Below are 25123 nucleotides of genomic sequence, written 5' to 3'. Positions count from 1 at the left end.
ACTTTGAGAGAGGGAGAGAGATGCTACATACTCACTGTTGGAATACTTAGAGAGGGAGAGAGAGAGAGATGTTACATACTCACCGTTGGAATACTTAGAGAGGGAGAGAGAGAGAGATGTTACATACTCACCGTTGGAATACTTAGAGAGGGAGGGAGAGAGAGAGATGTTACATACTCACCGTTGGAATACTTTGAGAGAGAGAGAGAGAGAGGGAGAGAGATGCCACATACTCACTGTTGGAATACTTAGAGAGGGAGAGAGAGAGATGTTACATACTCACCGTTGGAATACTTAGAGAGGGAGGGAGAGAGAGAGATGTTACATACTCACCGTTGGAATACTTTGAGAGAGGGAGAGAGACGCCACATACTCACTGTTGGAATACTTGGGGAGAGAGAGAGAGAGGGGAAGAGAGATGTTACATACTCTCTGTCGAAATACTTGGAGAGAGAGAGGGGGGGAAGAGAGATGTTACATACTGTTGGAATACTTAGAGAGGGAGAGAGAGAGAGATGTTACATACTCACCGTTGGAATACTTAGAGAGGGAGAGAGAGAGAGATGTTACATACTCACTGTTGGAATACTTAGAGAGGGAGGGAGAGAGATGTTACATACTCACTGTTGGAATACTTAGAGAGGGAGGGAGAGAGATGTTACATACTCACTATTGGAATACTTAGGGAGGGAGGGAGAGAGATGTTACATACTCACTATTGGAATACTTAGGGAGGGAGGGAGAGAGATGTTACATACTGTTGGAATAACTTAGAGAGAGGGAGAGAGACGTCCCACACTCACCGTTGGAACACTTTGGGTTTCTCTGGAGCCATGCGCCCTGCAGCAGCTCTGAGCCCCAGGAGGGGAGAGCAGGAACATCCGTGACCATGGCCAAGTGCCACTGGCCATAAGTAAGACTTACTCCCAGTACGTCTTCCTCCGCAGTCAGCATTTGCCTGATATGTTTTGGCATGCTGAGGGCTTCAGTCATCTGAAAATGAACTATTTCTCTAGATGATTCTAAGCACTGAGTTCAAGAAATGATTTCTAACCTGACCAGGCAGTAGCACAATGGATAGAGCGTCAGACTGGGATGCGGAGGACCCAGGTTCAAGATCCCAAGGTCACCAGCTTGAGCGCAGGCTCATCTGGTTTGAGCTAAGCTCACCAGTTTGGACCCAAGGTCGCTGGCTCGAGCAAGGGGTTGGTTACTCGGTCTGCTGAAGGCCCACGGTCAAGGCACATAGGAGAAAGCAATCAATGAACAACTAAGGTGTCGCAATGAAAAACTGATGATTGATGCTTCTCATCTCTCTTCGTTCCCGTCTGTCTGTCCCTATCTATCCCCCCCCCCCGTCTCTAAAAAAAAAAAAAAAAAAAAAAAAAAAGATTTTAATTCTGCACCCCTTTTTAAAAAGTTGCTTATACGAACACAATTGTTGTCTACCTGGGTAGCAGTAGCAGAGGTAGGGTGGACTAGTTTGGTTTGGCACACGCTCTTATGTCTGACACTTCACAAACTCGCAGGCAGCCATGCTGCTGGTTAGAGCCCTGACTTGGTGTCTGACGCAGGTGAGTACTTCCTCGCTCCCCACATCTCCTGGGCGCCGGAAGTAGGCGGCCTGCCCTCTCACAAGGCTGCATTGGGCGGGGATTGTATTTCCAGGCTCCTGTGCCAAGGACTGAGGCCACATCAGAAAAGCCTTTTCCTTTACTGTGTATGTGTATCAATATTTCCAGCCCTCCTTTCTTTCTTTTTTTTTCTTTTTGGTCCGATAAAATGAGGATAATAAACCGGCTTCAGAGTTGTGAAGATTAAATCAGTGTACAGCACAATGTTATGAAAGCATAGTACCCAACGCATAACATTCAGTGAATTTTAACATCTTAGCGCAGACAGGAGTGTACTGCCTTCCAAAGAAGAGGAAATGCTGTTTAGATGTCAGCAGAACCAGTAATTAAGTGCTTATCATGAATGGAGATGAGATTTATCTCCTTTCTTCAGCAAAGCAACTAATCAGACTTTTAGCTACTCAGATAATTAACTTCTGAGAGTTAATCCTGAGTTGAGGACCAATTATTCTGGTCCCTACCGTCCCCTCATTGCAAGGATCAGTTTACATTTTGGTTGTTCTAAGTAGAAACTTTGTTATCTTTTGATCCTGAAAATCCCCGGTATCCACTACAAAAGTTTAGGTCTTCCAGTGCTCTGGACAAAGCCATTCCTCCTTAAATTCCACCCACTGTCTTGCACCTTGCTACTGTTTGTCTCCTTCGGTCCGGCGGCACTTAGCTTTAGCCTCGCTCGTTGGCTCGGGCATTTTATCTGGACTTGTGACTGAGCTCCTCATGTTCTGGGCTGCCTGCCTCAACAGCCAGAACTGGACTCTATAGACACTGCATGTCTCAGTGCAGAGAGCATGGACTCAGACTCAGGAGAACTGGGTGTGATTTCCATCGCATCCAGTTACTGGTGCTGTGGGCTCCACAAAGGAAACTCCTTTCTTGTTGCACAAATGGAAATAATTCCTTCCAAGCCTGATGCATGGACCGTTTAACCAAATGAACATGTCTGGAGTATGTCCAGTTGCAGACCCTGTGTGCCTAGGCCCTGGGGGCACCTCCATGGAAGCGGGGTGCTTCCTGTCGCTCATTCCATGCCCCATGTCTAGCACAGTCAGTACCTGAATATCCTGGCGCAACCTAAGTGCTGCCCGAGTGATGAAGGAATGACCCCAGGGCTGGAACGGGCTGTTCTTATTCTAAAGGAGCTTCGGTCTGGTGGAAGGTTACAAATGGATAACAAATAACATTTTGTGTATAGCAGTTGGCCTGTAATAGTTGTTCAATATCTTTTCTCAGTGACCGAGACAGTGCGTTGTATGGGCACACCGATTCTCAGCATAGGCTAATGTTGGGGGTCTTCCGCCAAATATTTTAATTGGTATTAGAGAGTGACCCAATGAGTTACTATGTATTTGTATGTTTTGGATGCAAATGGCATTCTTGAAACATACCAACTTCTGTCTAGGCCGTTTTTTTCTTCTTCAAACCCAACCCAAACTCATTGGAAATCCTGTGATAGTTGCCAGCAGGGCCGGGAACATTTGAGAAAAAACATTGTCGGGCTAATGTCTTATTTGGAAAAGAGCGTGATTCCTCTCCACAGACAGTTACGCAAACCAAGATGGGGTAGCGGTGGTATGCTGTCTCTGGACGGCGTGCCGAGTCTGAAGCCTCACAGAACCGTTGATTCACTGAAGCTCACTTGTTGCTTCTTCTCCCCCCAGACTATAGAATCGAACTGGCGGTGTGGACGACACAACTTGCAGAGGATTCAGTGCCGCTCTGAAAATAGTAAAGGCGTCTACTGTTTACAGTACGATGATGAAAAGATCATCAGTGGGCTACGGGATAATTCTATTAAGGTGAATGACGGTTTTGTGTTACCTTTAAACCATGGAATTGTGGTTTTCCATGTGAGACACTAGGCATGTCCATCTCTTGGCTTATTCCAGATCAGTCTATGTGTTCCCTTCAATCCTGGCCGCGCTCAGTGGCGTTCCGAACTGGAGGCAGCATGTTCCGTGCACTAACACGAGACCCCTGGGCGGTCTCCCTTCTTCCCCTTCTCCAGGCATGTTTACGTTCTGTGTGGTAGCGCACAGAGTAAAACATCTCAGTCTTACAGGGCTCCCGATCACTTTGTTTGTCGGGGAAGTGTTGCTCATTTGCCTGTAAATCAAAGTCAGACCCTTTACGTTTCTGAGAAAGACTCAGATGATAACACAAGAAAATGGCAGCCATTTAGACTGCTTTTCAGTGGGGGATGAGCTGGGCTATTTCTGGATTTCATGTTTGGCAGCTGATCTGACAGATTTTGTTTTATATTGTTTATAGCTTATTTTCTCATTTAAGAAAACTCTGTCGTTACGATTTTAGTTATAAAGTTTTTAGTGATAATTTACATACAGGAAAATGTACTCATCTTGGTGTAAAACTCTTTGAGTTTTGACAAGCACAAATAATTGTGTAACCATAAGTCAAGATGCAGAACAGTGTCTGTGTGCCCCCCCACCCCGCAAGGATCCCTTGTCCTGCCTGTGTCTGACTCTCCAATCGTTTCCCTAGACACTGGGGTACCACTGATCTTTTCTTCTGTCTCTATAATTTTGCCTTTTTGAGAGTATCTTATAAGTGGACTCAACACAGTGTGTAGCCTTTCGAATCTGGCTTCCTACGCTTTGCATAGTGCAGTAGAGTTTTGTCTGTTTCTGTATTTAGAGATAGTTGATTCCTTTTCATTGCTGAGTAGTATTCCATTTCATGGGTAACCACAGTGTGCTTATCCATTTACTGGCTGACGGTGTCTGCATGACTGGGTCTGTCCTTGAATCGAAGCCATGTGAGAAGAGAGGGGAAATGGGGTCCTCCACCTCCTTTGACCCCCAGGGATCCCTTTCCCCAGTCCTTCTGACCAGAAAGAGTGATTTCTCAGAATTTTAACTGCCTCTGCTGCGCTTTCACACTTTTCAGAGTGCTTAGCTAGTTGCTTTTGTATTTTGTGTAGAATTTTTAGTTGTAATCAACTGGGAAAATAGTTTGTAGTGTGCTTTCTCCATCTTAGCCCTGTTTTTTTATATTGTTTTACTTTGGGTGAGTTAAAGGGCCCTTTTGTTTGGTTTTTGTTAAAAAATATATCCAAATACATAGTGGAATTTCAATAATTTCAAAAGCACCCCTAATTAAAGCATATAAAGGAACTTTTCTGGTTTTCTGTGTTTGGAATGTTTCCCAAAAGGTAGTCTGTGGATATGGATCTAAAGAATGTTAATTTGAAGAGTGCTTCCATTCGCCCTGGCTGGGTAGTTCAGTGGATAGAACATTGCCCCAGCATGCTGAGGTCGTGGGTTAGATCCCTGGTCAGGGCACATGTGAGAAGCAACCAATGAGTGCACAACTAAATGGAACAACTAAGTGGAGCAACAAGTTGATGCTTCTCTCTCTCCCTCTCCCTTCATTTCTCTCTGTCTCAAATCAATGGAAAAATTAAAAAGATAAAAGAATAATTTCCATTCAAAGAAGTTTAGAAAACACTGCACATCACCTTATAAATTCACAGGGTACAGGATATAAAGGCTCTGAGAAGTCTTGCAGTAGAAACACCTATTTTCCAACTTGCACAACATAGTAGACCACGATCTCTATTTTTATGTAATACTTATTGATTGCCCTAACCTGTGACTACAAATAACACCCTGGGAAGACGGGCATATGTTACCGTTTAGTTTTGGCAATATTCCTTTAATAACTAGATAAGAATGGTTTATAAAGCACCTTGTCAGAGCGTAGGTTGGCCGTGGGTTTTCGTTTCATGTACACTGGATGTAATTCTAAAGAATTCTCACTCTCAGGTTTAAATTAAGCTTGCATTTGATTTCTAAGACGTAGACCAGTAGGTAGTCGTGCACACCGGGGAGCTCATCCAGACCTCGGGGTCCAGCGGCATCCCTGTGGATGCCGACCTCGTGTGCTTCACTCTGTATCAGTCCTTGGTCGCTAACCAGGTGTGCAGAATCACTGTGGGTCTACTCTCTGGAATTGAAAGCAAGCCTTGCTGTTTTATACAGTCACTTAAATGTCTATAACACTTGCAACTCCTTGGCCGTTTGTAGTAATCGTGAGGGACACGACAAATTATGATGTTATTGTCCAAGGAAGAAATGGGTCCACAAAATATGTTTTTCAACTATTCAGAAGAAGTGAGAAGAAGAGCACTCAGAGGACAAAACCGGCTATTAGTAACATTTTACTTCATTTTAACCTATTTTTTCTTTTTTAAAATATACATAGTGGTTATGCCATTATAGACAATTTTATTAGGACTTTTAAAAAGCACAACACTGTAATGAAATATTATACTTTCTCATCGAAAACTTTGTAGTTTACATTGCGATTTTCCTGAAATGGCAGACATTTTTGGAACAAACATGAAGGGTTGAGGCGTATGCGTTTTTCAAGGCTCTTCCTAAGTTTCGTCACATCGTCTTCCAGAGGGTGAGCCAGTGCTTTTCATGGAGTTTATTTTAAAATTCCCCTTATAAGTATGAATCCACGAAACAAAACAGTACACCTATTCTGGAAGTTACTTAATATTGCCTCTTCCTCCTCGTCATTTCCCAGCTGTTTGATAGTTAACTCTTACTTACCGTAACAGGTTTGCTTTATTTTATGATCCAGAAACTAAGGTGAGACAGAAACTTTTATCAGAACATGATACGCTAACTCATTGTTTGTGGTTGATCTTGTCTCAATAGATTTGGGATAAAACCAGCTTGGAATGTTTGAAAGTGTTAACGGGGCACACCGGCTCTGTCCTTTGTCTCCAGTACGACGAGCGTGTCATTGTGACCGGATCTTCAGACTCGACTGTGAGGTGCGTGATTTGGCTTCAGGGGTCGGGACTTCCCCGAGGAGCCTGGGAGTCACCCCCCTGTCCTCTGCACTCGTGTTTCACGCTGTACTTGAAGCCCCTGTGGTATATATAGGTGTAAGTGCACTTGAACAAAGTAGGCAGGAAAGCTGACTTCTGTGAATTAGGTCCTGTTCCCATCGCCATATAGGACAGAGATGGCAACATGCTTCCTCCAAAAGCCCATTGCCCGGTGTGGGCTAGCTCCTTCCCCTGGGAGACTGTGCATGCGCTCAAGGGCGGGGTGGGCAGGGGCGGGCAGGGCAGTAACCGGCAGACACGGAAAGAACCAGGAGCAGTTGTTTGCAGAACCTTTGGCGGGACACAGAGGGTGCCGGGTGTTTTGTAGAATGTCATCCTGTTGAATTCTCACATCAATCTTTATCAGTAGGTAGATATTAATCTTTTTTTTTTGTTTTTTTTTTATATTTTTCTGAAGCTGGAAACGGGAGAGACAGTCAGACAGACTCCCGCATGCGCCTGACGGGGATCCACCTGGCACGCCCATCAGGGGCAACACTCTGCCCACCAGGGGGCGATGCTCTGCCCCTCCGGGGCGTCGCTCTGCCGTGACCAGAGCCACTCTAGCGCCTGGGGCAGAGGCCAAGGAGCCATCCCCAGCGCCCGGGCCATCTTTGCTCCAGTGGAGCCTTGGCTGCGGGAGGGGAAGGGAGAGACAGAGAGGAAGGAGGGGGGGCGATGGAGAAGCAAATGGGTGCTTCTCCTATGTGCCCTGGCCGGGAATCGAACCGGGGTCCCCCGCACGCCAGGCCGACGCTCTACCACTGAGCCAACCGGCCAGGGCCTAGATATTAATCTTTTTTGTTGGTGTACAAGGGAACTGGGATCAGAGAGGTTAGGTGATTTGCTCAGAGTCACATAGTTGATTTTGAACTTTGAATTTATATCATTTAAGACTGTCTTCATATTACGGAGCCATTTCCAGTCACAGAGACACTGGTGTTTAGCTGCCACTCCAGGACAGTGAGGAGGCTGGAAATGGCAGGTGCCCCAGTAGGAGGGAGGTAGTGGCCGCTGGTTGGAAGTCGGGACGGTAGAAAGGAAACATTGTTGGGACTCACTCCTACACCACTGGGACAAGGACATTTCCCACACCAGATGGCCTTGGTTTGGGTGTGCTAAGGGGCTCGTCAGAGCTGGGCTCAGGAGGGGTTCATTCACGCCGGAGCTGACTGCTGGTGGCGTGGGGAAGGCGTGGCGTCTCCTAGGAGAGCAGGACTGCTGGTGGCGTGGGGAAGGCGTGGCGTCTCCTAGGAGAGCAGGATGCGCCTCTCCTGGTGAGTCAGAGCCCGGAAGAGGATGTTCACAGGGACATTGCGAGGACTGGAATAGTTACCGCCCTGTCTGGTGTCCGTTCCCTGGCCCAGAGCTTCCAGGCCCCTCCTGCCATAGATCATGTCTCTCAGCCTGAGAAGCCCGAGTCTTTCCCCCTTTGCTCTTAGGAGATTGGCCGTTACAGACGCTATGACGTGGAGGGCTGTCCCTAACCCTCGAGGGCTGTCCCTAACCCTCAAGCTGAACCACTTGAGTGACACTGGCTTTGCCCATAAAGCAGTTGGGTGATCGATGGGTGGGGGAGTTGGTGAGACGTCATGACTTAGAGTCCATAGATGCAGAGACGTGTCACAGGGCATAGAGAGCCTTAAGCTCAGAGTGGCCCTCGGTTCTCCGGCCACCAGCCGCCTTCCTGTTATCCCAGTCTCCCTGCAAAGCCCACTTACTGGAAAAATCATTGTTTTGCCATCAACACAAGCCTGAAAACAGAGTCCATGAACACCTGACTCTTAAATAAGCCTAAGCCTGGGCAAAGCTACCCTCGGCCTTCTTTTTTGAAATACCTCTCAGCAAATAGAGAAGTTGCTTCCTTTAACTTTGTGCTTAGGCATCAGGTCCCAATAACCAAACACAAGTGAAGTCCACGTGTCCTCGGGCCACTGCAGAGAGTGGGCCCAGGGCACAGATGCCGCAACCCTTCCCTGGCCGTCTCCATAATGAAGCGTTGTGCTTCTCTGTCCCCACCTAGAGTCTGGGATGTGAACACGGGCGAGGTTCTGAACACACTCATCCACCACAACGAGGCGGTGCTGCACTTACGCTTCAGCAACGGGCTGATGGTGACCTGCTCCAAGGACCGCTCCATCGCGGTGTGGGACATGGCTTCCGCCACCGACATCACTTTGCGCCGTGTCCTGGTCGGCCACCGTGCTGCTGTCAATGTAGTGGACTTTGATGATAAGTACATCGTATCTGCCTCTGGGGACAGAACCATCAAAGTAAGTGTTTCCCTCCTGCTGTCCCCTTCAGAATGGAGAGAAAGCCAAGTGGCTTACACCAAGCTGGTGCTTCTCAAGATCTTCGTTTTCTCCCATTTTGCTCACAAGCCCTTGAAGCCACGCCAGTTTACATGCTTCTGGAGTTACAGGCGAGAGAAGTCAGAAGTGTTGGGACCAGGATAGAGAGCAGCCCCGTTTCATGAAATGACATTGTCGATGACCTTGACAAGGAGGAGAGAACGAGCCCATTGACCGAGTCCCGTGCGCGCGGAGCTTTCTCACGACCACCTCGTGCCACCCTCCCGGCCCTGTGCTGAGTCAGCAGTGCCTCCGTCCTACAGACGTGGCTCAGAGAGTGCAGACCTGTGCCGGAGGCCACACAGCTAGCTAGGGGCAGAGCTGAGTTGCGGTGTCCTCACCTGCTTTTGGGCCCAGACCCTGGGCTGGATGCTGGAGATGTGATGAGCAGCACATGTCCCTGTCTTCATGTGGTGGGTGGCAGGCCTGTGACAAGCAGTTGTAGGGGGATCCACAGGATATGGTCAGTGCAGTTCTGATTCCAGTATTCACTTAATTTTTTAAAATTTTAACATTCTTAAGTTTTTATAGCAGCTTTATTAAAACATAATTCACATACCATAAGATTCATCATTTTAAAGCACACAACTCAGTGGCCTTTAGTCTATTCACAGTGTTGTGTAACCATAACTATATAGTTCCAGAACATTTTCAGTCACACTCCAAAGAAAACTTCACCCCCATTCGTCGTCAGCCCTCGTCCCCTCCCCCTTGGCCCTGGTGACCACTGATCTGCTCTCTGCCTACGGAGGTGCCTGTTCTGGACATTTCATAGGAACGAGAACATCCGGTGTTGGGCCTTTTGTGTCTGACTCCGTTCACTTAGTGTATGTTTCCAGGGTCCCTCCGTAGACACTGTAGCATGGACAGTATTTCATTCTCTAACGACTGAAGAGAACTCCACTGGGAGGAGGGACCACATTTTGTTTACCCATCCAGCATTTGATGAACATTTTGATTGTTTATACTTTTTATCTGTTATGAATAACACTGTCTTAAACATCTGTGTGGACATATATTTTCAGTTTTGGGAGGATGGTAACTGTTTAACATTTGCCAAACTGTTTCCCAAAATGGATACCCCATTTTACAATCCCACCTGCAATGTATGAACGATTGAACTTGGCTCAAAAAAACCCTTCTGACCAGCAGCACTAGACAACGTTTTAGTGTGTCAGGCACCGAGCACAGAGGTGGCAGCATCAGATTAGAGTGGGTGGTCTGGAAGTGAACAGCGCGGCTCTGGGTGCGTTGCTTCACTCCCGGCGCCGGCACAGCAGTTGGTACGAGACCAGTGCCGGGCAGTCAGGAGAGTGGGGGCCTTACTCAGTGGCTGCCCAGCCCCACGGGAGGGTGTCTCCAGCGCTGTCAGCACTTGTTGTTATGTGTCTGTCTAGTCACCCTGGTGGGTGCGCAGTGGTGCCTCTCTTAGCTGTGCTTTCCCTCTCCCTCACGACCGATGGTGTTGAGCATCTCTTTATGTGCTCCTTGGCAATTTGATGTTCTTCGGAGAAACATCTATTTAATGATCTTTTGATCATTAAACAAATTGGGTTATTTGTCCTTTTATTGTTTAGGTGCAAAGTTCTTTATATATTCTGATAAGCTCCTTATCAGATAAATATTTGCAAATATTTTCTTGTGGGTTAGGTTTTCATTTTTCTTTCTTTTAAAAAATTTTTTACTTGATATTTTTCTTTGAAACACAAAACAATTTTAATTCTGATGAAGTCTACTGTATCGATTTTTTTCTTTTGTTGCTTGTGTTGTCACATCTACAAAACCATTGCCTAATCCAGAGTCACAAAGATTTACTCCTGTGTTTTCTTCTAAGAGCTTAATAGTTTGAGTTCTTACATTTCAGTCTTTGATCCATGTTGAATTAAGTTTTTATATATAGTGTGAGGTAGGGATTCCACTTCCTTTTTTTACATGTGGATATTTATTTAGTTATCCCATTCAACTGCAAGTGCAGCTGGTAAAATAATTCAGGGCACTTTGATTGCTTGTGTCTCCTTACCTGGCTGGTAATATATTGTGTGTCTGTGAACATCGAAGACTTGCAGATGGGTTCACGAAAGAGGGATTATTTATTCCACATTCATATTCAGCATGATGTGTCATGAAAAATAGAGCTGTTCAAGAAACTGCTGGGCAGAGGGGGAGGTGCAGGGTGCTCACAGCAGTTGCGTTGGTTGACAGATCAGCTGGTGTAAACACAGAGTCTGGTCCAGGCTCTCCCCCTGGGCCACCGGACATCTGCAGAGTCCAGGAGACGTTCTCTTTGTGCAGATCTTGAGATCTGGAGACTTCACAACCTCCCTCTGTTTCATTCCCGTTATCGTTCAGTGGCCAAGAAAATGCTATGCTGTCCCAGCCTCCCAGCCGTTGTTCATGATCCAGTGTTTTGATCATTCCTAGAAGCTCTGATTTATTTTTTTAAAGGGATATTGTGAGGAGACTACATTCCTTCTTTAAAATATTGCTGATTTGTTGCAGGTGTGGAGCACGAGCACCTGTGAATTTGTTCGCACTCTGAACGGGCACAAGCGAGGCATCGCCTGTCTCCAGTACAGGGACCGGCTGGTTGTCAGCGGGTCATCAGATAACACCATCAGGTGGGTAGCCATAGGTGTCCCCGTGGCAGGCCGATTGAGATTGATTTCTGCCATCATGTTGACTCACCTCCCCAGGCCCAGTGCTCAACAGGTGCAGAGTCTTTGGGGGTGCTTCAGATAACAAACTTCAGGTAACTTTTATCAGTCTGTTTGGCTCTGCATACTCAACTGGGTAACTATGTTCTTCTAAGGTTCCTCAGTAGACAAGGTGTTCTGGCCAAGGTGACGGGCGGTGCACCTCACCTGTGAGCCCCTGCTTCCCTCCGAAGGCTCTGTCTCTCCTAGGACTGGCTACAGACCATCCACTCCTATTCGGTCATGTATTTCATTTCCGGTTTTTCTTCCCAACACTCAGTGTCCTTGCTTTCTAATAAAGGTGACCATCCTTAAATACTTTATATCTTATTAGAGCTTGCCTTAAATATTTACTTAATTATCCCAAGTCATCCCCCCATCCCAGTAAACGCTAGTAGCTTTTTAAAATAACCAAATCGCCTTGTCTTTGGGCAAAAGAACGATCGGGCTCAAGATTATGTGAGAAGAGAGAGAGGAAGGGAGGCGGTCTAACTGCTCTGTTTTAAGACATCAGAAAAGTCATTGTAGCACTTGAACCTTGGTTCTGTTGTATTCATCATGCTTTGAATTAGTCAGTATTTCAGCAATAAACAGCCCTTACCTTTCTCACTGGAGGCTCTGAAGTTTTACACAGTAACCATGTGGTTGTAGGGAGGCATCGCAGGGCAGGCGTGGTCTCCTGGGCGGCTGTGGGAAGGGGCGGGGTCGGGTGTGAAGGCCCTCCTGGTGGAGGGGCCGAGCAGAGTGCCTTGTGGAATCAGTTTGCTGCGTTTGGTGCATGTTAGATGGCTGTGATTTCTTTTTGCAAATAATGTAGAAAAATGAATGATAATAGAAAATTTATTTCCAGAATTGTTATATAAATCATGCACAGAGAAAAAGGCTAGCTGTATACACTTATATACTGGATTTCTATTTTTTTTTGTTTGTTTGTTTGGGTTTTTGTTTGTTTGTTTTTTGGTATTTTCCTGAAACTGGAAACGGGGAGGCAGTCAGACAGACTCCCGCATGCGCTGGGCTGGGATCCACCCGGCACGCCCACCAGGGGGCGATGCTCTGCCCATCTGGGGCATCGCTCTGCTGCAACCAGAGCCATTCTAGTGCCTGAGGCAGAGGCCACAGAGCCATCCTCAGCACCTGGGCCAACTTTGCTCCAATGGAGCCTTGGCTGCGGGAGGGGAAGAGAGAGACAGAGAGGAAGGAGAGGGGGAGGGGTGGAGAAGCAGATGGGCGCTTCTCCTGTGTGCCCTGGCTGGGAATTGAACCTGGGACTCCTGCACGCCAGGCCACTCTACCACTGAGCCAACCGGCCAGGGCCTGGATTTCTGTTTCTAAGACACTGCATATACCTAACGAGTTTCCCACTCTGACCTTGCTGTCTGGAAAACCCCCTCTGTAGGATATGGCTAGGAAGGGGTGTCCCTGAGGCTCATCAGGAGAGGTGGCCACCATGCCGGTCTCACCTCTGTGGGCCTCCTGGTCTCCAGGCTAGAAGTGCCTGGGGTGGAATTCTTTATTTGTTGACTATATTTAGTTAATGATATACTCGTGATTTTTTGAAGTTTCAAACCATATAAAAGGAAATACATACAGTGAAAAGTAAGGTTTCCTCCCAAGTTTAAAAACACAGGTGGCAGTGAGTGTCCATATATGTATGCGTAGTGTGGACTGGGAGTGAGATAGAAATGAATTGCAGAATGCAGAAGATCACACTGGTGCAGTCATGTGCCCAGACTTGTTTCAGAGATCTGTTCTTCATTTAAGGCTCTGGGACATCGAATGTGGCGCCTGTCTAAGAGTTCTAGAGGGACATGAAGAGTTGGTGCGATGCATCCGGTTTGACAACAAGAGGATTGTTAGCGGGGCCTATGACGGGTGCGTATTCACATTGCAAACGCACAGCTCTGACTCTGTCAGTGGGGGAGGGCACGGTTGCCATGTCTGTGCCATGTCCCGGGCCAGGTGGTTTGTGTGCGTTGAGGATGGCAGGTGTCCCTGCACTGCTGGATCAAGTGAGGCCACCCAGGCCCAAACCCCACCATAGCTGAGCCTCCCCGGCTCCTACACGTATGCTTCTAACCAATACTGTGAACTCGGGGAGTAGCTCAGCTTGCGTGGGAACTCAGTTTTTTGCCTTAACCCTTATACCAGGCGTGGGTTGTCCCTACCCCCCCCCCCCAGTTCAGTAATAAATGCATTTTCCCCTTTTGGTGAATTGAACAAATCCTCTTTTAAAAGCCTCACACCTTTGTAAATGAGCAAATGGCAACTGTAAACCTTTTGAGATGACTATATATAGACTTCACAAATGGGTGAACTGATCTGTTTACTCTTCTGTTATTAACTGGAGACATTTGTCCAGTTGGGAAAAAAGTATCCTTAGAGTCTCGCAGAGAGCCCCAGCTTCTGTCAGCAGCACCTGCTCGACCCTGGCGAGACCTCTGGTTAATCAATTTGGTGACATCAATTATCATGAAGTTAGAAAGACCTGGAGTTGTTTTCTTGTCCTCCTTAAAATAATCTACAGTTGCAGCAAGATTGAGGATGTGTAGGTCCTTATCCTTTCCAAAATCAAGAGTAACTGGTTTAAATAACTGGTAAGAACGTAAGCATGTTCCCATTAACGTTTATAATAGGCAGTTCAGATGCACTCCTTTGGGTCCAGGAAATGCTTGACAGGATTTAAACGGTGAACTTTTCTACTCATCGCAATCTCATTGTCCTTTCCAGGAAAATTAAAGTTTGGGACTTGCAAGCTGCTCTCGACCCTCGAGCCCCAGCGAGCACGTTGTGTTTGCGCACGTTGGTGGTACGTGACCTGTTGAAACGGGTAGTGGTTCCCTGTGCTGGAGGTGGCCACCTGCACGTAGACCTGCCCGCGGGTATCACTGGAAAGCTTGTTTCTCAGAGAAGTGCACTGTTCTCTTCACTTTGTTCAAGATTAGAGGATTTTTGACATTTCCATTATAGAGAGCTCTTCCCGAAGGAGCAGTAATCCAACCTCCAATATGAAAACAGGCTTCCTCATTTATGGGTGGGCCAGTTCCTCATACAGCAAAAAATATTTCCTTCCTGGAGGTTGGGGGATTTATTAATGTGGGTGTCTGGTTATGTTATACTTTTATAACAGCATTATTTTTATACTGGTAGGATGAATTCCCCCTCAGCCATATTCTATGGATTATTGCTTTGACATATAGGAGTACTTTATTTTTATATGTTAATCTTGTTTTTGCAACTTTACCATGCACATTATTTTTTTTCCTCCTTTTTTAAAAATTTTCCATTGATTTGAGAGAGAGAGAGAGAGAGAGAGAAGCATCAACTCGTTGTACCACTTGTTCCAGTTAATTGTGCACTCATTGATCGCTTCACATCCTGACTGGGGATTGAACCCGTGACCTCAGCGTGCTGGGATGTTGCAGTAACACGAGCTACCCAGCTGGGGCCAACCAAGCACATTCTTTTTCCTCATTTTCAATAGTTTTACCTTTTATGTCTGTATCTTTGCTTTTTGCATTGACTAGAACATGCAGAACAGTGGTTAGGACCATTCTTGTTTTCTTCTTGATTTTAATGGGAATGCTTCTGATATTTCATCATTAATTTTGATGTGGGCTACAGTTTGAGATAGTCTTTTTTTTTTTTTCATTTTTTTCTGAAGCTGGAAACAGGGAGAGACAGTCAGACAGACTCCCACATGCGCCCGACCGGGATCCACCCGGCACGCCCACCAGGGGCGACGCTCTGCCCACCAGGGGGCGATGCTCTGCCCATCCTGGGCGTCGCCATGTTGCGACCAGAGCCACTCTAGCGCCTGAGGCAGAGGCCACAGAGCCATCCCCAGCGCCCGGGCCATCTTTGCTCCAATGGAGCCTTGGCTGTGAGAGGGGAAGAGAGAGACAGAGAGGAAAGCGCGGCGGAGGGGTGGAGAAGCAAATGGGCACTTCTCCTGTGTGCCCTGGCCGGGAATCGAACCCGGGTCCTCCGCACGCTAGGCCGACGCTCTACCGCTGAGCCAACCGGCCAGGGCTGAGATAGTCTTTATCATGTTCAGGACATAATCCTGGTTCTAGTTTTTACAGTGTCAAGAATGGGTATTAAACATTATTATTTACCTTTCTAAGACCCTTTGTGATTCGATGACGTAGTTTTTCTTTGACATATTTATGGGCCAGGATCTAGGACACAAATCGAGTTAAAGAAGAGGTGTAGAGGGAGGGGGTGGACGGCGGGCTGGGTAGGCTCTGGGACAGTGTTCAGGAAGCCTGCATAGCTGCACATTCCACTGTGGCGACTCCCCGACGATGGGACGTGAGGGGTGTCAAGGTCTCACTGTATCCATCTGGCGGTTACATTTCACAGGAACATTCTGGACGTGTGTTTCGGCTACAGTTTGATGAATTTCAAATCATCAGCAGCTCTCATGATGACACTATTTTGATTTGGGATTTCTTAAATGTGCCTCCCAGTGCCCAGAATGAGACCCGTTCTCCCTCCAGAACGTACACTTACATCTCCAGATAACAGTCTGCACTTTACCCGTCTCAGGTCAGTACCACCGCCTTCCATTCTGCCGGTTGGATTCGCCTTCCCGTGTGGGAATTGTGTGGTTTGTTCCCTTCTCAGTGATGGAGACCAAGGTGGTTAGTCTTTATTAGATGTCTCAACTTTACAGGGTTCTAGCATAAGGCTAGATCTTTATGCTCTGGTGAAAATAAAGTCTAAATTGTTGCTTTTCATATTGGCAGACAACTTAGTTCCTGTTTTTAAAAACTTTTTCTAAATGGTTTCCCCTGTCATACCGATTTACCACCCGTCAAATCCTCTGTGTTGGGGTGTAAAAAATCTCCTTTTTCTCTTTTTCCTATCCTTCAGCTCTTTTATTTATTTATTTATTTATTTATTTATTTTTAAAAAGTCACCATCAACCAACATTCAAAGTTGCCCCCTCCCCCATCCCAGTCCGCCCACCGCCACCAAGAAGGGTATTGTTGAGAGGGCTCCTAAAACTTGCTTGTCATCCACTGGGCACAGCAGGTGCTCTGGGAGCCGAGTCCTTTGCTCTGTCTGTAGGAAGACTTAGAGCCATTGTCCCCGTGGGTGACAGCACATTTTGCTGATAACTCAGGTGTCCAGCCTCAAGAGGGAGAAACCCTGCTTGGCTGTGTCCTAGGAACTGGCCGAGTCGGCTGCTAGAACGTGTCTTCCTCACACGGACGGTGTCCTGGGTACACATCGCCCTCTGCCCTGTCCCTTCACCTTTTCTGTGCCTCTGCCGTGGTCTTTATAATCAGTCTTTTTGAGGTACGGTGTGTGTAAAATAGATTGTACCCATTTAAAGTGTACTGTTGGATAAGTTTTTACAAATGTATACATCCCTGTGGCCACCTCCACAATCAAGATGAAAACATTTCTGTCCCTCAGAAAGTCCCTTGTGTCACCTTTGTAGTCAAAGCCTGACCCTCCCCAGCCTTCGCGAGTATTGTCCTACTTTCTGTCACTAGATCAGTTTACATTGTCTAGAGCTACGCGGTTCACTGTGGCATGGCCACTAGCCACCTGTGGCTATTGAACTCTTGAAATGTGTGACTTAGGAACTGAATTTTTTTTTTCTTTTCTTTTTTTTTTTACAGAGACACAGAGAGAGAGGGATAGACAGGGACAGACAGACAGGAACGGAGAGATGAGAAGCATCAATTATCAGTTTTTCATTGCGTGTTGCAACACCTTAGTTGTTCATTGATTGCTTTCTCATATGTGCCTTAACCGCGGGCCTTCAGCAGACCGAGTAACCCCTTGCTCGAGCCAGCGACTTTGGGTCCAAGCTGGTGAGCTTTTGCTCAAACCAGATGAGCCCGCGCTCAAGCTGGTGACCTCAGGGTCTCAAACCTGGGTCTTCCGCATCCCAGTCCGACGCTCTATCCACTGTGCCACCGCCTGGTCAGGCAGGAACTGAATTTTTAATTATGTTTTTTTATAAAATTTAATTGGATTTTTAATTATACTTAATTATACTTTATTTAAACTTATATTTAAATAATTACATGTAGCTAGTGACTGTTTTGGGGCCAGTGTAGTTTTAGACGTTTTATATTTTTAGCTTTTGCATTTAGGTCTTTGCTCCATTTAAAGTTATTTTTGTGTGTGGTGTGAGGTGAGAATGCCCTTGTTCTTGTGTTTACACAGTTCGCTGGCTGTCCAGCATTGTTTGATTGAAAGACTGTTCTTTCCCCGTGGAATTGCCTCGGCACCTTGGTCAGAGGACGCCGCTGGACCACTTCCGTGCACTCTTGTGTCTGGACTCTCTTCTGCTGTGCGGCTGACGTCGCCAGTACCATATTACAGAATAGCTCTTCCAACTTTAAAAAAACTGTTAACTATTCTAGGTTCTCTAGGTTTTCACATTTAATTTTGAATTTGATTGTCAAATTCTATGAAGATAACTTTAGGGGTTGTGATTAGGACTGCATTGAATCTAAAGATCACTTGGGGGGAGAATTTTCATCTTGACATGTACTGAGTGTTCCAACCCATAAACATGGTGTATCACCATTGTTTAGTTCTTCAGTTTCTCTCTCTCTCTCTCTCTTTTTAAAGAGGGAGAGGGAAAGACAGGAATGGAGAGAGATGAGAAGCATCAATTCTTCATTATGGTACCTTAGTTCATTGATTGTTTTCTCATATGTGCCTTGACCAGAGGGCTCCAGCCAAGTCAGTGATCCCTTGCTCAAGCCAGCAACCATGAGGTCATGCCTATGATCCCACACTCAAGCTGGTGACTTCAGGGTTTTGAACCTTGGTCCTCAGCATCCCAGGCCAACGCTCTATCCACTGCGCCACCACTGGGTCAGGCTTCAGTTTCTCTTAACCAGTGTTTTGCAGTATGTGCATGTAAGTCTTAAACATCTTTTGTTAAATTCATTCCATTCCTAAGTTTTTGTTTTATAAGCTACACATTTCCCTCCGCGTGGTGCTTTAGCTGCAGCTGGCTTCTGCTGGTTTTCCCAAGTGAGAGCACAGAGAGTGGACCTTGGAGGGGATGGACGGGCACACAGGTGTGTCACAGGCAGCCTGCGTGTGCCTCCTCTGTGTCTGGGATGTGTGTTTAAAGAGGCACACGATAAAACTCAAGACATCCTTAGTATCCCCCACCCCCCGGCATATTTAATAGATGAATTGTAGAACACAGTAAAGGGTCACAAGTGGACAACTCTATGTGTCACTCTAAGGCGCCCTGAAACCAGAGTCCTTTGGTCGAGGGATGAAGTAATGATTGGCGGCTCCGCAGGGCTGTGTCTCCCATTGGCCGTGGGGGAAGGAAACTGCTGTTACTTCTTCCAGGCCCTCCTCCCAGTCCTGCGTAGGGAACCTAAGAAAAACTGCCTTGTTATGATCCACAATTCTAAATCAATGGAAAATCTTATCTGCTTTGTAAGCAGCACAAGCAACGAAACCTCAAATGTGTTTCTCTCTTCAAAGTGGATTACTTTTGACAACCTTGGCAGTCAACTTCATGGTTTTTATTGCTCTTTTCCAAATTCTTTTCATTTATTGTAACATGAAAAAAATTATTACCATGTGATACTGTAAGATTTATGCATAATAAGAAACACTACCCTAATGATGATTTAACCTTGCAGTAAAATATTCACCTCTAAAATATTAGGTAAGAGTATTTCTGAGTCAGGAAACCTAGCAATAGATTTGTTTGTTGAGTCATTTTTTTTTTCATCACTAAGTCCTAAGAGCTATAGATAACAGTAATTCTTGTTTCTCTTAGCACAAGACAATATAAGATCATTTAGGAAATTAGGGGGAAGAAACATATTAACCGAAAGAAAAAAATAAAGTCCTATTCGTGGCTCACCATTATTATTAGCTCCTCTGTATCTGTCCTTTCAAGATTTCAAAAATATGGTTGATAACCACACGTTTGTAAATGCTTTTTCTCTTTTTGTTGTAGAGTTATTACATGTCAGTAATGTCAATATTTGCCTAAATTATTATTCATTCATTTTGAGAGAGGGAGAGACACAGACAGGAAGGGAGAGAGATGAGAAGCATCAACTTGTAGTTGCATTACTTTAGTTGTTCATTGGTTGCTTCTCATATGTGCCTTGTCCTGGGGGCTCAGGCTAAGCCAGTGACCCCTTGCTGAAGCCAGCTAACATGTGGGATCATGTCTGATCGCATGTTTAAGCCAATGACCCCACACTCAAGCCAGATGAACCCACACTCAAGCTGGCGACCTTTGGGTCTTGAACCTGCGACCTCAGCATCCCAGGTCAATGCTCTATCCACTGTGCCACCACCAGTGAGGCTAAATTATTATTCTTTTTTTTTTTTTTTTTTTTTTGTATTTTTTTTTTTGTATTTTTCTGAAGCTGGAAATGGGGAGAGACAGTCAGACAGACTCCCGCATGCGCCCGACCGGGATCCACCCGGCACGCCCACCAGGGGTGACACTCTGCCCACCAGGGGGCGATGCTCTGCCCCTCCGGGGCATTGCTCTGCCTTGACCAGAGCCACTCTAGCGCCTGGGTCAGAGGCCAAGGAGCCATCCCCAGCGCCCGGGCCATCCTTGCTCCAATGGAGCCTTGGCTGCGGGAGGGGAAGAGAGAGACAGAGAGGAAGGAGGGGGTGGGGGTGGAGAAGCAAATGGGCGCTTCTCCTATGTGCCCTGGCCGGGAATCGTACCCGGGTCCCCCACACGCCAGGTCGACGCTCTACCGCTGAGCCAACCGGCCAGGGCTAAATTATTATTCTTAATGGCAAAATAATATTTGATTGTTTGGCTATGTCCTGTTGTTATATATTTGTGTGTGTGTGTGTGTCTCAGCTTTTAGTTATTATAAAACACATTACCAGTTATGTTTTTATTAGCTTAATCTTTGCCCAACCCTTTATTACCTTTGGATAGAATTCTAGAAATGTCTCTAGTGTCTGGGTTGAAAGGTATGACATGTAAAGACTTCTGAGGCATAGTTATGTTGCCTTCCAAGAGTTGAATCCGTTTACATCGTCAGCAGTGTGTGCGAGGGACCACTTCTGTCTCTGGGTGTTCCTCTAACAGTAATTCCGGCACTCCCAAATATCCTTCATGGGAAAATATAGCAAATGAAATTGAATCTCTCTTGAACTCATTGAGAAAGCTTACTTGAATTCTTGATCTTTATGAAAATTGACAACCTTTTAGGAAAGTTTTCTTTGAAAAAGAAGACAAACTTAAAAAAACTCTTTCCCTCCCTCCTTCTCTTTTATTAGAATTTTAAACCAGAAGGTGACTTTTAGATCTCTTCTTAGATCAATGGTTTAGTGCAGTTTTTGGAAGGGGTTATGACGCATTAGTGATTGTGAAATCATCTTAATGGAATTTGACTTCGATGAAATTTTGAATAGAAAATAGCCTGCTTTGTACATAGTAGTAATAAGCCTTGTCTCTTGAGTGTTGTGCTGTGGGGTGGTGGGTGTCATATTTATGTACATAGATGAGTGTAAAGATTATGATTGACTCAAAGTCGTAGTTAAAAAGTATGAACCATTCAGTAGTCTTTTCCTTTACACTGTCCTTTTATTAATGACTTATTTCACAAAGGAGTCATTTCTGGTGATTGGCATTGTTATTTTTCGACTAGCTTTGCTTATTTTTGTTTCACAATGATAGTGCCTTCAGGAGGCCAAGAGACAGGCCTTCATAGGTGTTGGATGTCATAAAAGAGTATGCTAAATATAAAATCTGGCACTAAGCATATTTTGTTATAGGCATAGTTTTTAGCAGCAGAACTGACAGCTGATAGGTCATAGGGTCAGGTGTTGCTCTGAACGCCCCCTCCCCTCACTTAGTGACTAATGTATTGAACTGAGCCCTAATTGTCTGGTTTAACATGGGTGTAATAGGTTCTATCTCATAAGGTTTTTGTGATGTTTACATGAATATAATATATGAGCCTGACCAGGCGGTGGCGGAGTGGGTAGAGCGTTGGACTGGGATGCGGAAGGACCCAAGTTCGAGACCCTGAGGTCGCCAGCTTGAGCGCAGGCTCATCTGGCTTGAGCAAAAAAAAAGCTCACCGGCTTCGTTGGCTCAGGCAAGGGGTTACTCGGTCTGCTGAAGGCCTGCGGTCAAGGCACATATGAGAAAGCAATCAATGAACAACTAAGGTGTCGCAACGAAAAGCTGATGATTGATGCTTCTCATCTCTCTCCATTCCTGTCTGTCTGTCCCTATCTGTCCCTCTCTCTGACTCTCTCTCTATCCTTGTAAAAAAAAAAAAAAAAAAAGAATATAATATATGATACCTGGTCTGTATGTAGTACGCTCAAAACAATTTGCAGCTACTATATTTTGCTTTTGATTATTTGAAAACCAGTTTGGTATGTGTGTACAAATAATGTATCTGAATAGGCTGTGTGTGTTATCTCCATGTCTAACTACTCTCCATCTAGACTCACTTTGCAGCTGGGTTTTTTTTTCCTTTTCAGGGTTTTCTAGTCTTGAACTACTGGCTACATGGCTACCAAATGCCTAAGGAAGTTCTTCACAGCTGAGTTATGAAGCTGGAATTGGTTCTAGATGCTGGGTAGATGCAAAGCAGCCTAACTCTTCAAGTTCCGACATTTTTCACCCGATTCCGGCCTCCACTCTGAGAAGGACCCCTTAGCTTCACCGACTTCAAGTAGGACAGAAGCCCACTTCCTCCCCATTAGTGAGAAAAAAACCGAATGCTTCAAATGTAAACCGTTCGTATAAAAGGAACATCCGGTCTGTTTTCTAGAAGTAAATCGACAGTCAAGAGAAGACTTGGCCTCTAATTTATAATGCTTTGCACTTTGGTCTGATACTAAGAAACAGCATTCTTTGGTGAAATTTGGGTGCCAAACACCTACCCAGAATGTCCAGGGCTTTCCTTTGCAAAAGTTCCCTTTTGACTGTTCACATCAGCCTGAATTCTGACCTGTATTAGGAATATGTTGGACGATGGAAAAATTTCTCTGGATTGTTTTAGTAACATTTTGGGGATTATACTCCGTTTCTGTATCATTTCTCTTAATTTAAAGAACTGTCAGCCAGGTTATATTATCTCCCGACAGGTAATATAGCTCTTTTATTAACTGTTTTCTGTACCCACCCATCTCCTGATACTTGGTAGAGTAACATCTTTACACATGTGCTTGCCTCCTTATTTAAAATACTGTACCGCATGTAGATACAATGTACAGAACAGTGTAACCTCAAGGTTGCTGGAGTCGGGCCCCATGCCTGAGACACTAACACAGTGTGTTCACACTTCGCCCACAGTGTGTGGGCTGGGCTCAAGGACCTGATGCCAGGGTTGGTGTGGATTTCCTAGGACCCTTCCTGCAGTATTCATACGGTGTTTTTATTTTGTCATTGTCGTTGTGTATGTGTGTGTGTGTGTGGTGTGTGTCTTTAATGGGAATCTTGTTTTAAAATGTAATTTCTAAAATTGAACACAGAATGTTTTATTTGTTGTGCAGTATATATGATAGAGAGGTACCTGAAAAAACATTTTTGTTCTTTTCCTCATAAGTACTCCTGAGTACTAGTGGTCACTTCCCATAGTATTCATTTGACGTCACCGTCAGAACCCGTTACTATGTGTGTGTTAGTAACCCCGGGGAGGGAAGAACACGAAGGCCCGTGCTGACCAGCCTCGGAAACCCTGCATCCTGGCCTGTCAGGGCGTTGGCAGGCCCTGCTACATGTCGGAGCCCGGGTACCGGGGCAGGCCGGTTCCGAGGCCCATGTTGAGTGGAAGGATACTCCTATGTGGTGCAAAGCCTCAAACTCACGAATCCCATCCGCTCGTCTCTGGTGTCACTTGCTGCTGTGGTCCTGACAGGTTCTGAAGCTCCCAAGAGCTCGGCCGCCCGAGCATGTGGATGGCTCTGTCACGCTGACCATGCACAGAAGGACTTGGGCATCCGGTTGTCACTCCTATTCCCTCGTTCAACATTAGATTTTGATTTGCCCCTTGCCATTATTCCCAAAGATCAAGGAATGTCAGCAACATGTTAAAGGACCAATAAGAACCCCCTGTTAATGAACCTCTTCCCGTGGAAGCACACTCTACTACTAAGAGAAGGTCCCTGGGCCCTGTTTCGTCTTTGCGTTGAGAACGGTGAGGGGATCAATGTGTGTGTGTGTGTAATTCATCAGGTGGGCTTTGCTTTTTCTTCTTTTATTTTTTTAATACATCCTTCCCTCCCATATTACTAAATTTCTGTTTTTGAGAAATTGAGCCTCAAAGTATAAAAGAAAGAAGCCTCTGTTCGTCAAGGTAGATGCCGTAAGTGGGACGGCAGCGGTGAGTGGGGGTAGCCCTTACCGCTCTGCCTCTTACAGCGGCACTAGGCCAGGTGGGCGGGCCCGGGGGCAGCGGGCAGTGTGGGAGGCGGTTCTTCTGAACGAATGGACTTCCGTTGTTGTTTCTGCATGTTTAATATACAAGTTCCTGTTCCTTGGGAGATCATGGCCTTTGATGATGCACACAACCTTTGAATTGTGCCTACTAAATTATAGCAGGGGACTCTGGTGCCCAAGGAATTCTGACTTTCTGGGATTATAGTAGTAATTCCCAGCCGTACTCTGGACTTTATTTTGCTAACCCTTAATTGAGCAACTGTAAATTACTGCTATATTAATGTTTTAAAGCACTGGGATAGTCTAATTCTAACTGTAATTAATTATGTTTGCCAATTATCTGTTTGAAATAAATTTGTGTCTGAACAGCTATTGAAACTGTTAAATTGTACAGATATTATTCACGACAGCTTTGTACTGTGGAATGTGCTTAATAAAAAACAAAAAGTTGACCTTTGTCCAATAAATTGCTAAGTAATGTCAATAAATCAAGTATGAGTATTAATGCCGTACACCTAATCTGGCTTCGTGTAATTGTTGCTCCAGCTACTAATGCAAAGCCAATATTCTTAATAAAGTGTTGCAATACTCTGATGTTCTGTTAAGAAATTTTTCAAAAAAAAAAAAAAAAAAAGCCTGTCATGTGCTATTAGTTATTTCAGTGACATACAATTAAAGTTTATGGATTTAAAAAATCATCTTTGTAAAATGAGGCTCTTGGCCTGTGAGCACTGGTCTGACGTCACGCCAGTCCAGGCCTTGGGGGCTTTGCTGAAAGCTACCTGGACCGAAGGAGCTGGGGCCAGTGCAGAGCTCCTCCCCAGCAGGTCTGCTCCCACAAGCACTGCACTGCTTCCCAAGTGACTACACGGAGGGAAGCGGCCCCTAAAACATCTCCAGCGGTTCCCGTGTGGGTCCCTGAGGGAGTGGGTGGCAGTGTGGGAAGCACCCTGTGGCCGCATCAGACATGCAGTCCTTTCGTTTTTCACGTTTGCGGAGTCACACGTCGCTACTCGAGTCCTAAGTCGGAAATCTGCCATCGGTGGCGGGGCGGGGGGGGGGGGGGGGCGAGTTCTGCTCAGCACATCCTGAGAAGTAGCAAGAGTCTTCCGGAAAACTAGATCCCCCCTCCAGTCAACCAAACTGAAAAGCGAGTGTTCCTATACAGTATTGCCCCCCACCCAATCTTTTTGGTA

At 45.8% G+C, this 25123-nt stretch overlaps 1 protein-coding gene across 6 annotated transcripts in view; it reads left to right on the top strand.

Annotated features, from left to right (window-relative positions):
• Positions 1-24521, top strand: part of FBXW11 (F-box and WD repeat domain containing 11) — a 117820-nt gene extending 93299 nt beyond the window's left edge. For all 6 annotated transcript variants that reach the window (XM_066388073.1, XM_066388071.1, XM_066388069.1 and 3 more), the window contains 8 exons: positions 3293-3430; positions 6320-6438; positions 8519-8768; positions 11346-11464; positions 13304-13414; positions 14270-14348; positions 15905-16090; positions 22025-24521. In XM_066388073.1, the coding sequence (XP_066244170.1) occupies positions 3293-3430; positions 6320-6438; positions 8519-8768; positions 11346-11464; positions 13304-13414; positions 14270-14348; positions 15905-16066 (978 nt within the window). In that variant the 3' untranslated portion in view covers positions 16067-16090; positions 22025-24521. The remainder of the gene's footprint in view (positions 1-3292; positions 3431-6319; positions 6439-8518; positions 8769-11345; positions 11465-13303; positions 13415-14269; positions 14349-15904; positions 16091-22024) is intronic.
• The last annotated feature ends 602 nt before the right edge of the window (positions 24522-25123 follow it).

Source organism: Saccopteryx leptura, chromosome 6, assembly GCF_036850995.1.
Source record: "Saccopteryx leptura isolate mSacLep1 chromosome 6, mSacLep1_pri_phased_curated, whole genome shotgun sequence".
NCBI lineage: Eukaryota > Metazoa > Chordata > Mammalia > Chiroptera > Emballonuridae > Saccopteryx > Saccopteryx leptura.
The sequence above is the reverse complement of the archived record's forward strand: the minus strand, read 5'-3'. Positions and strand labels throughout refer to the sequence as shown.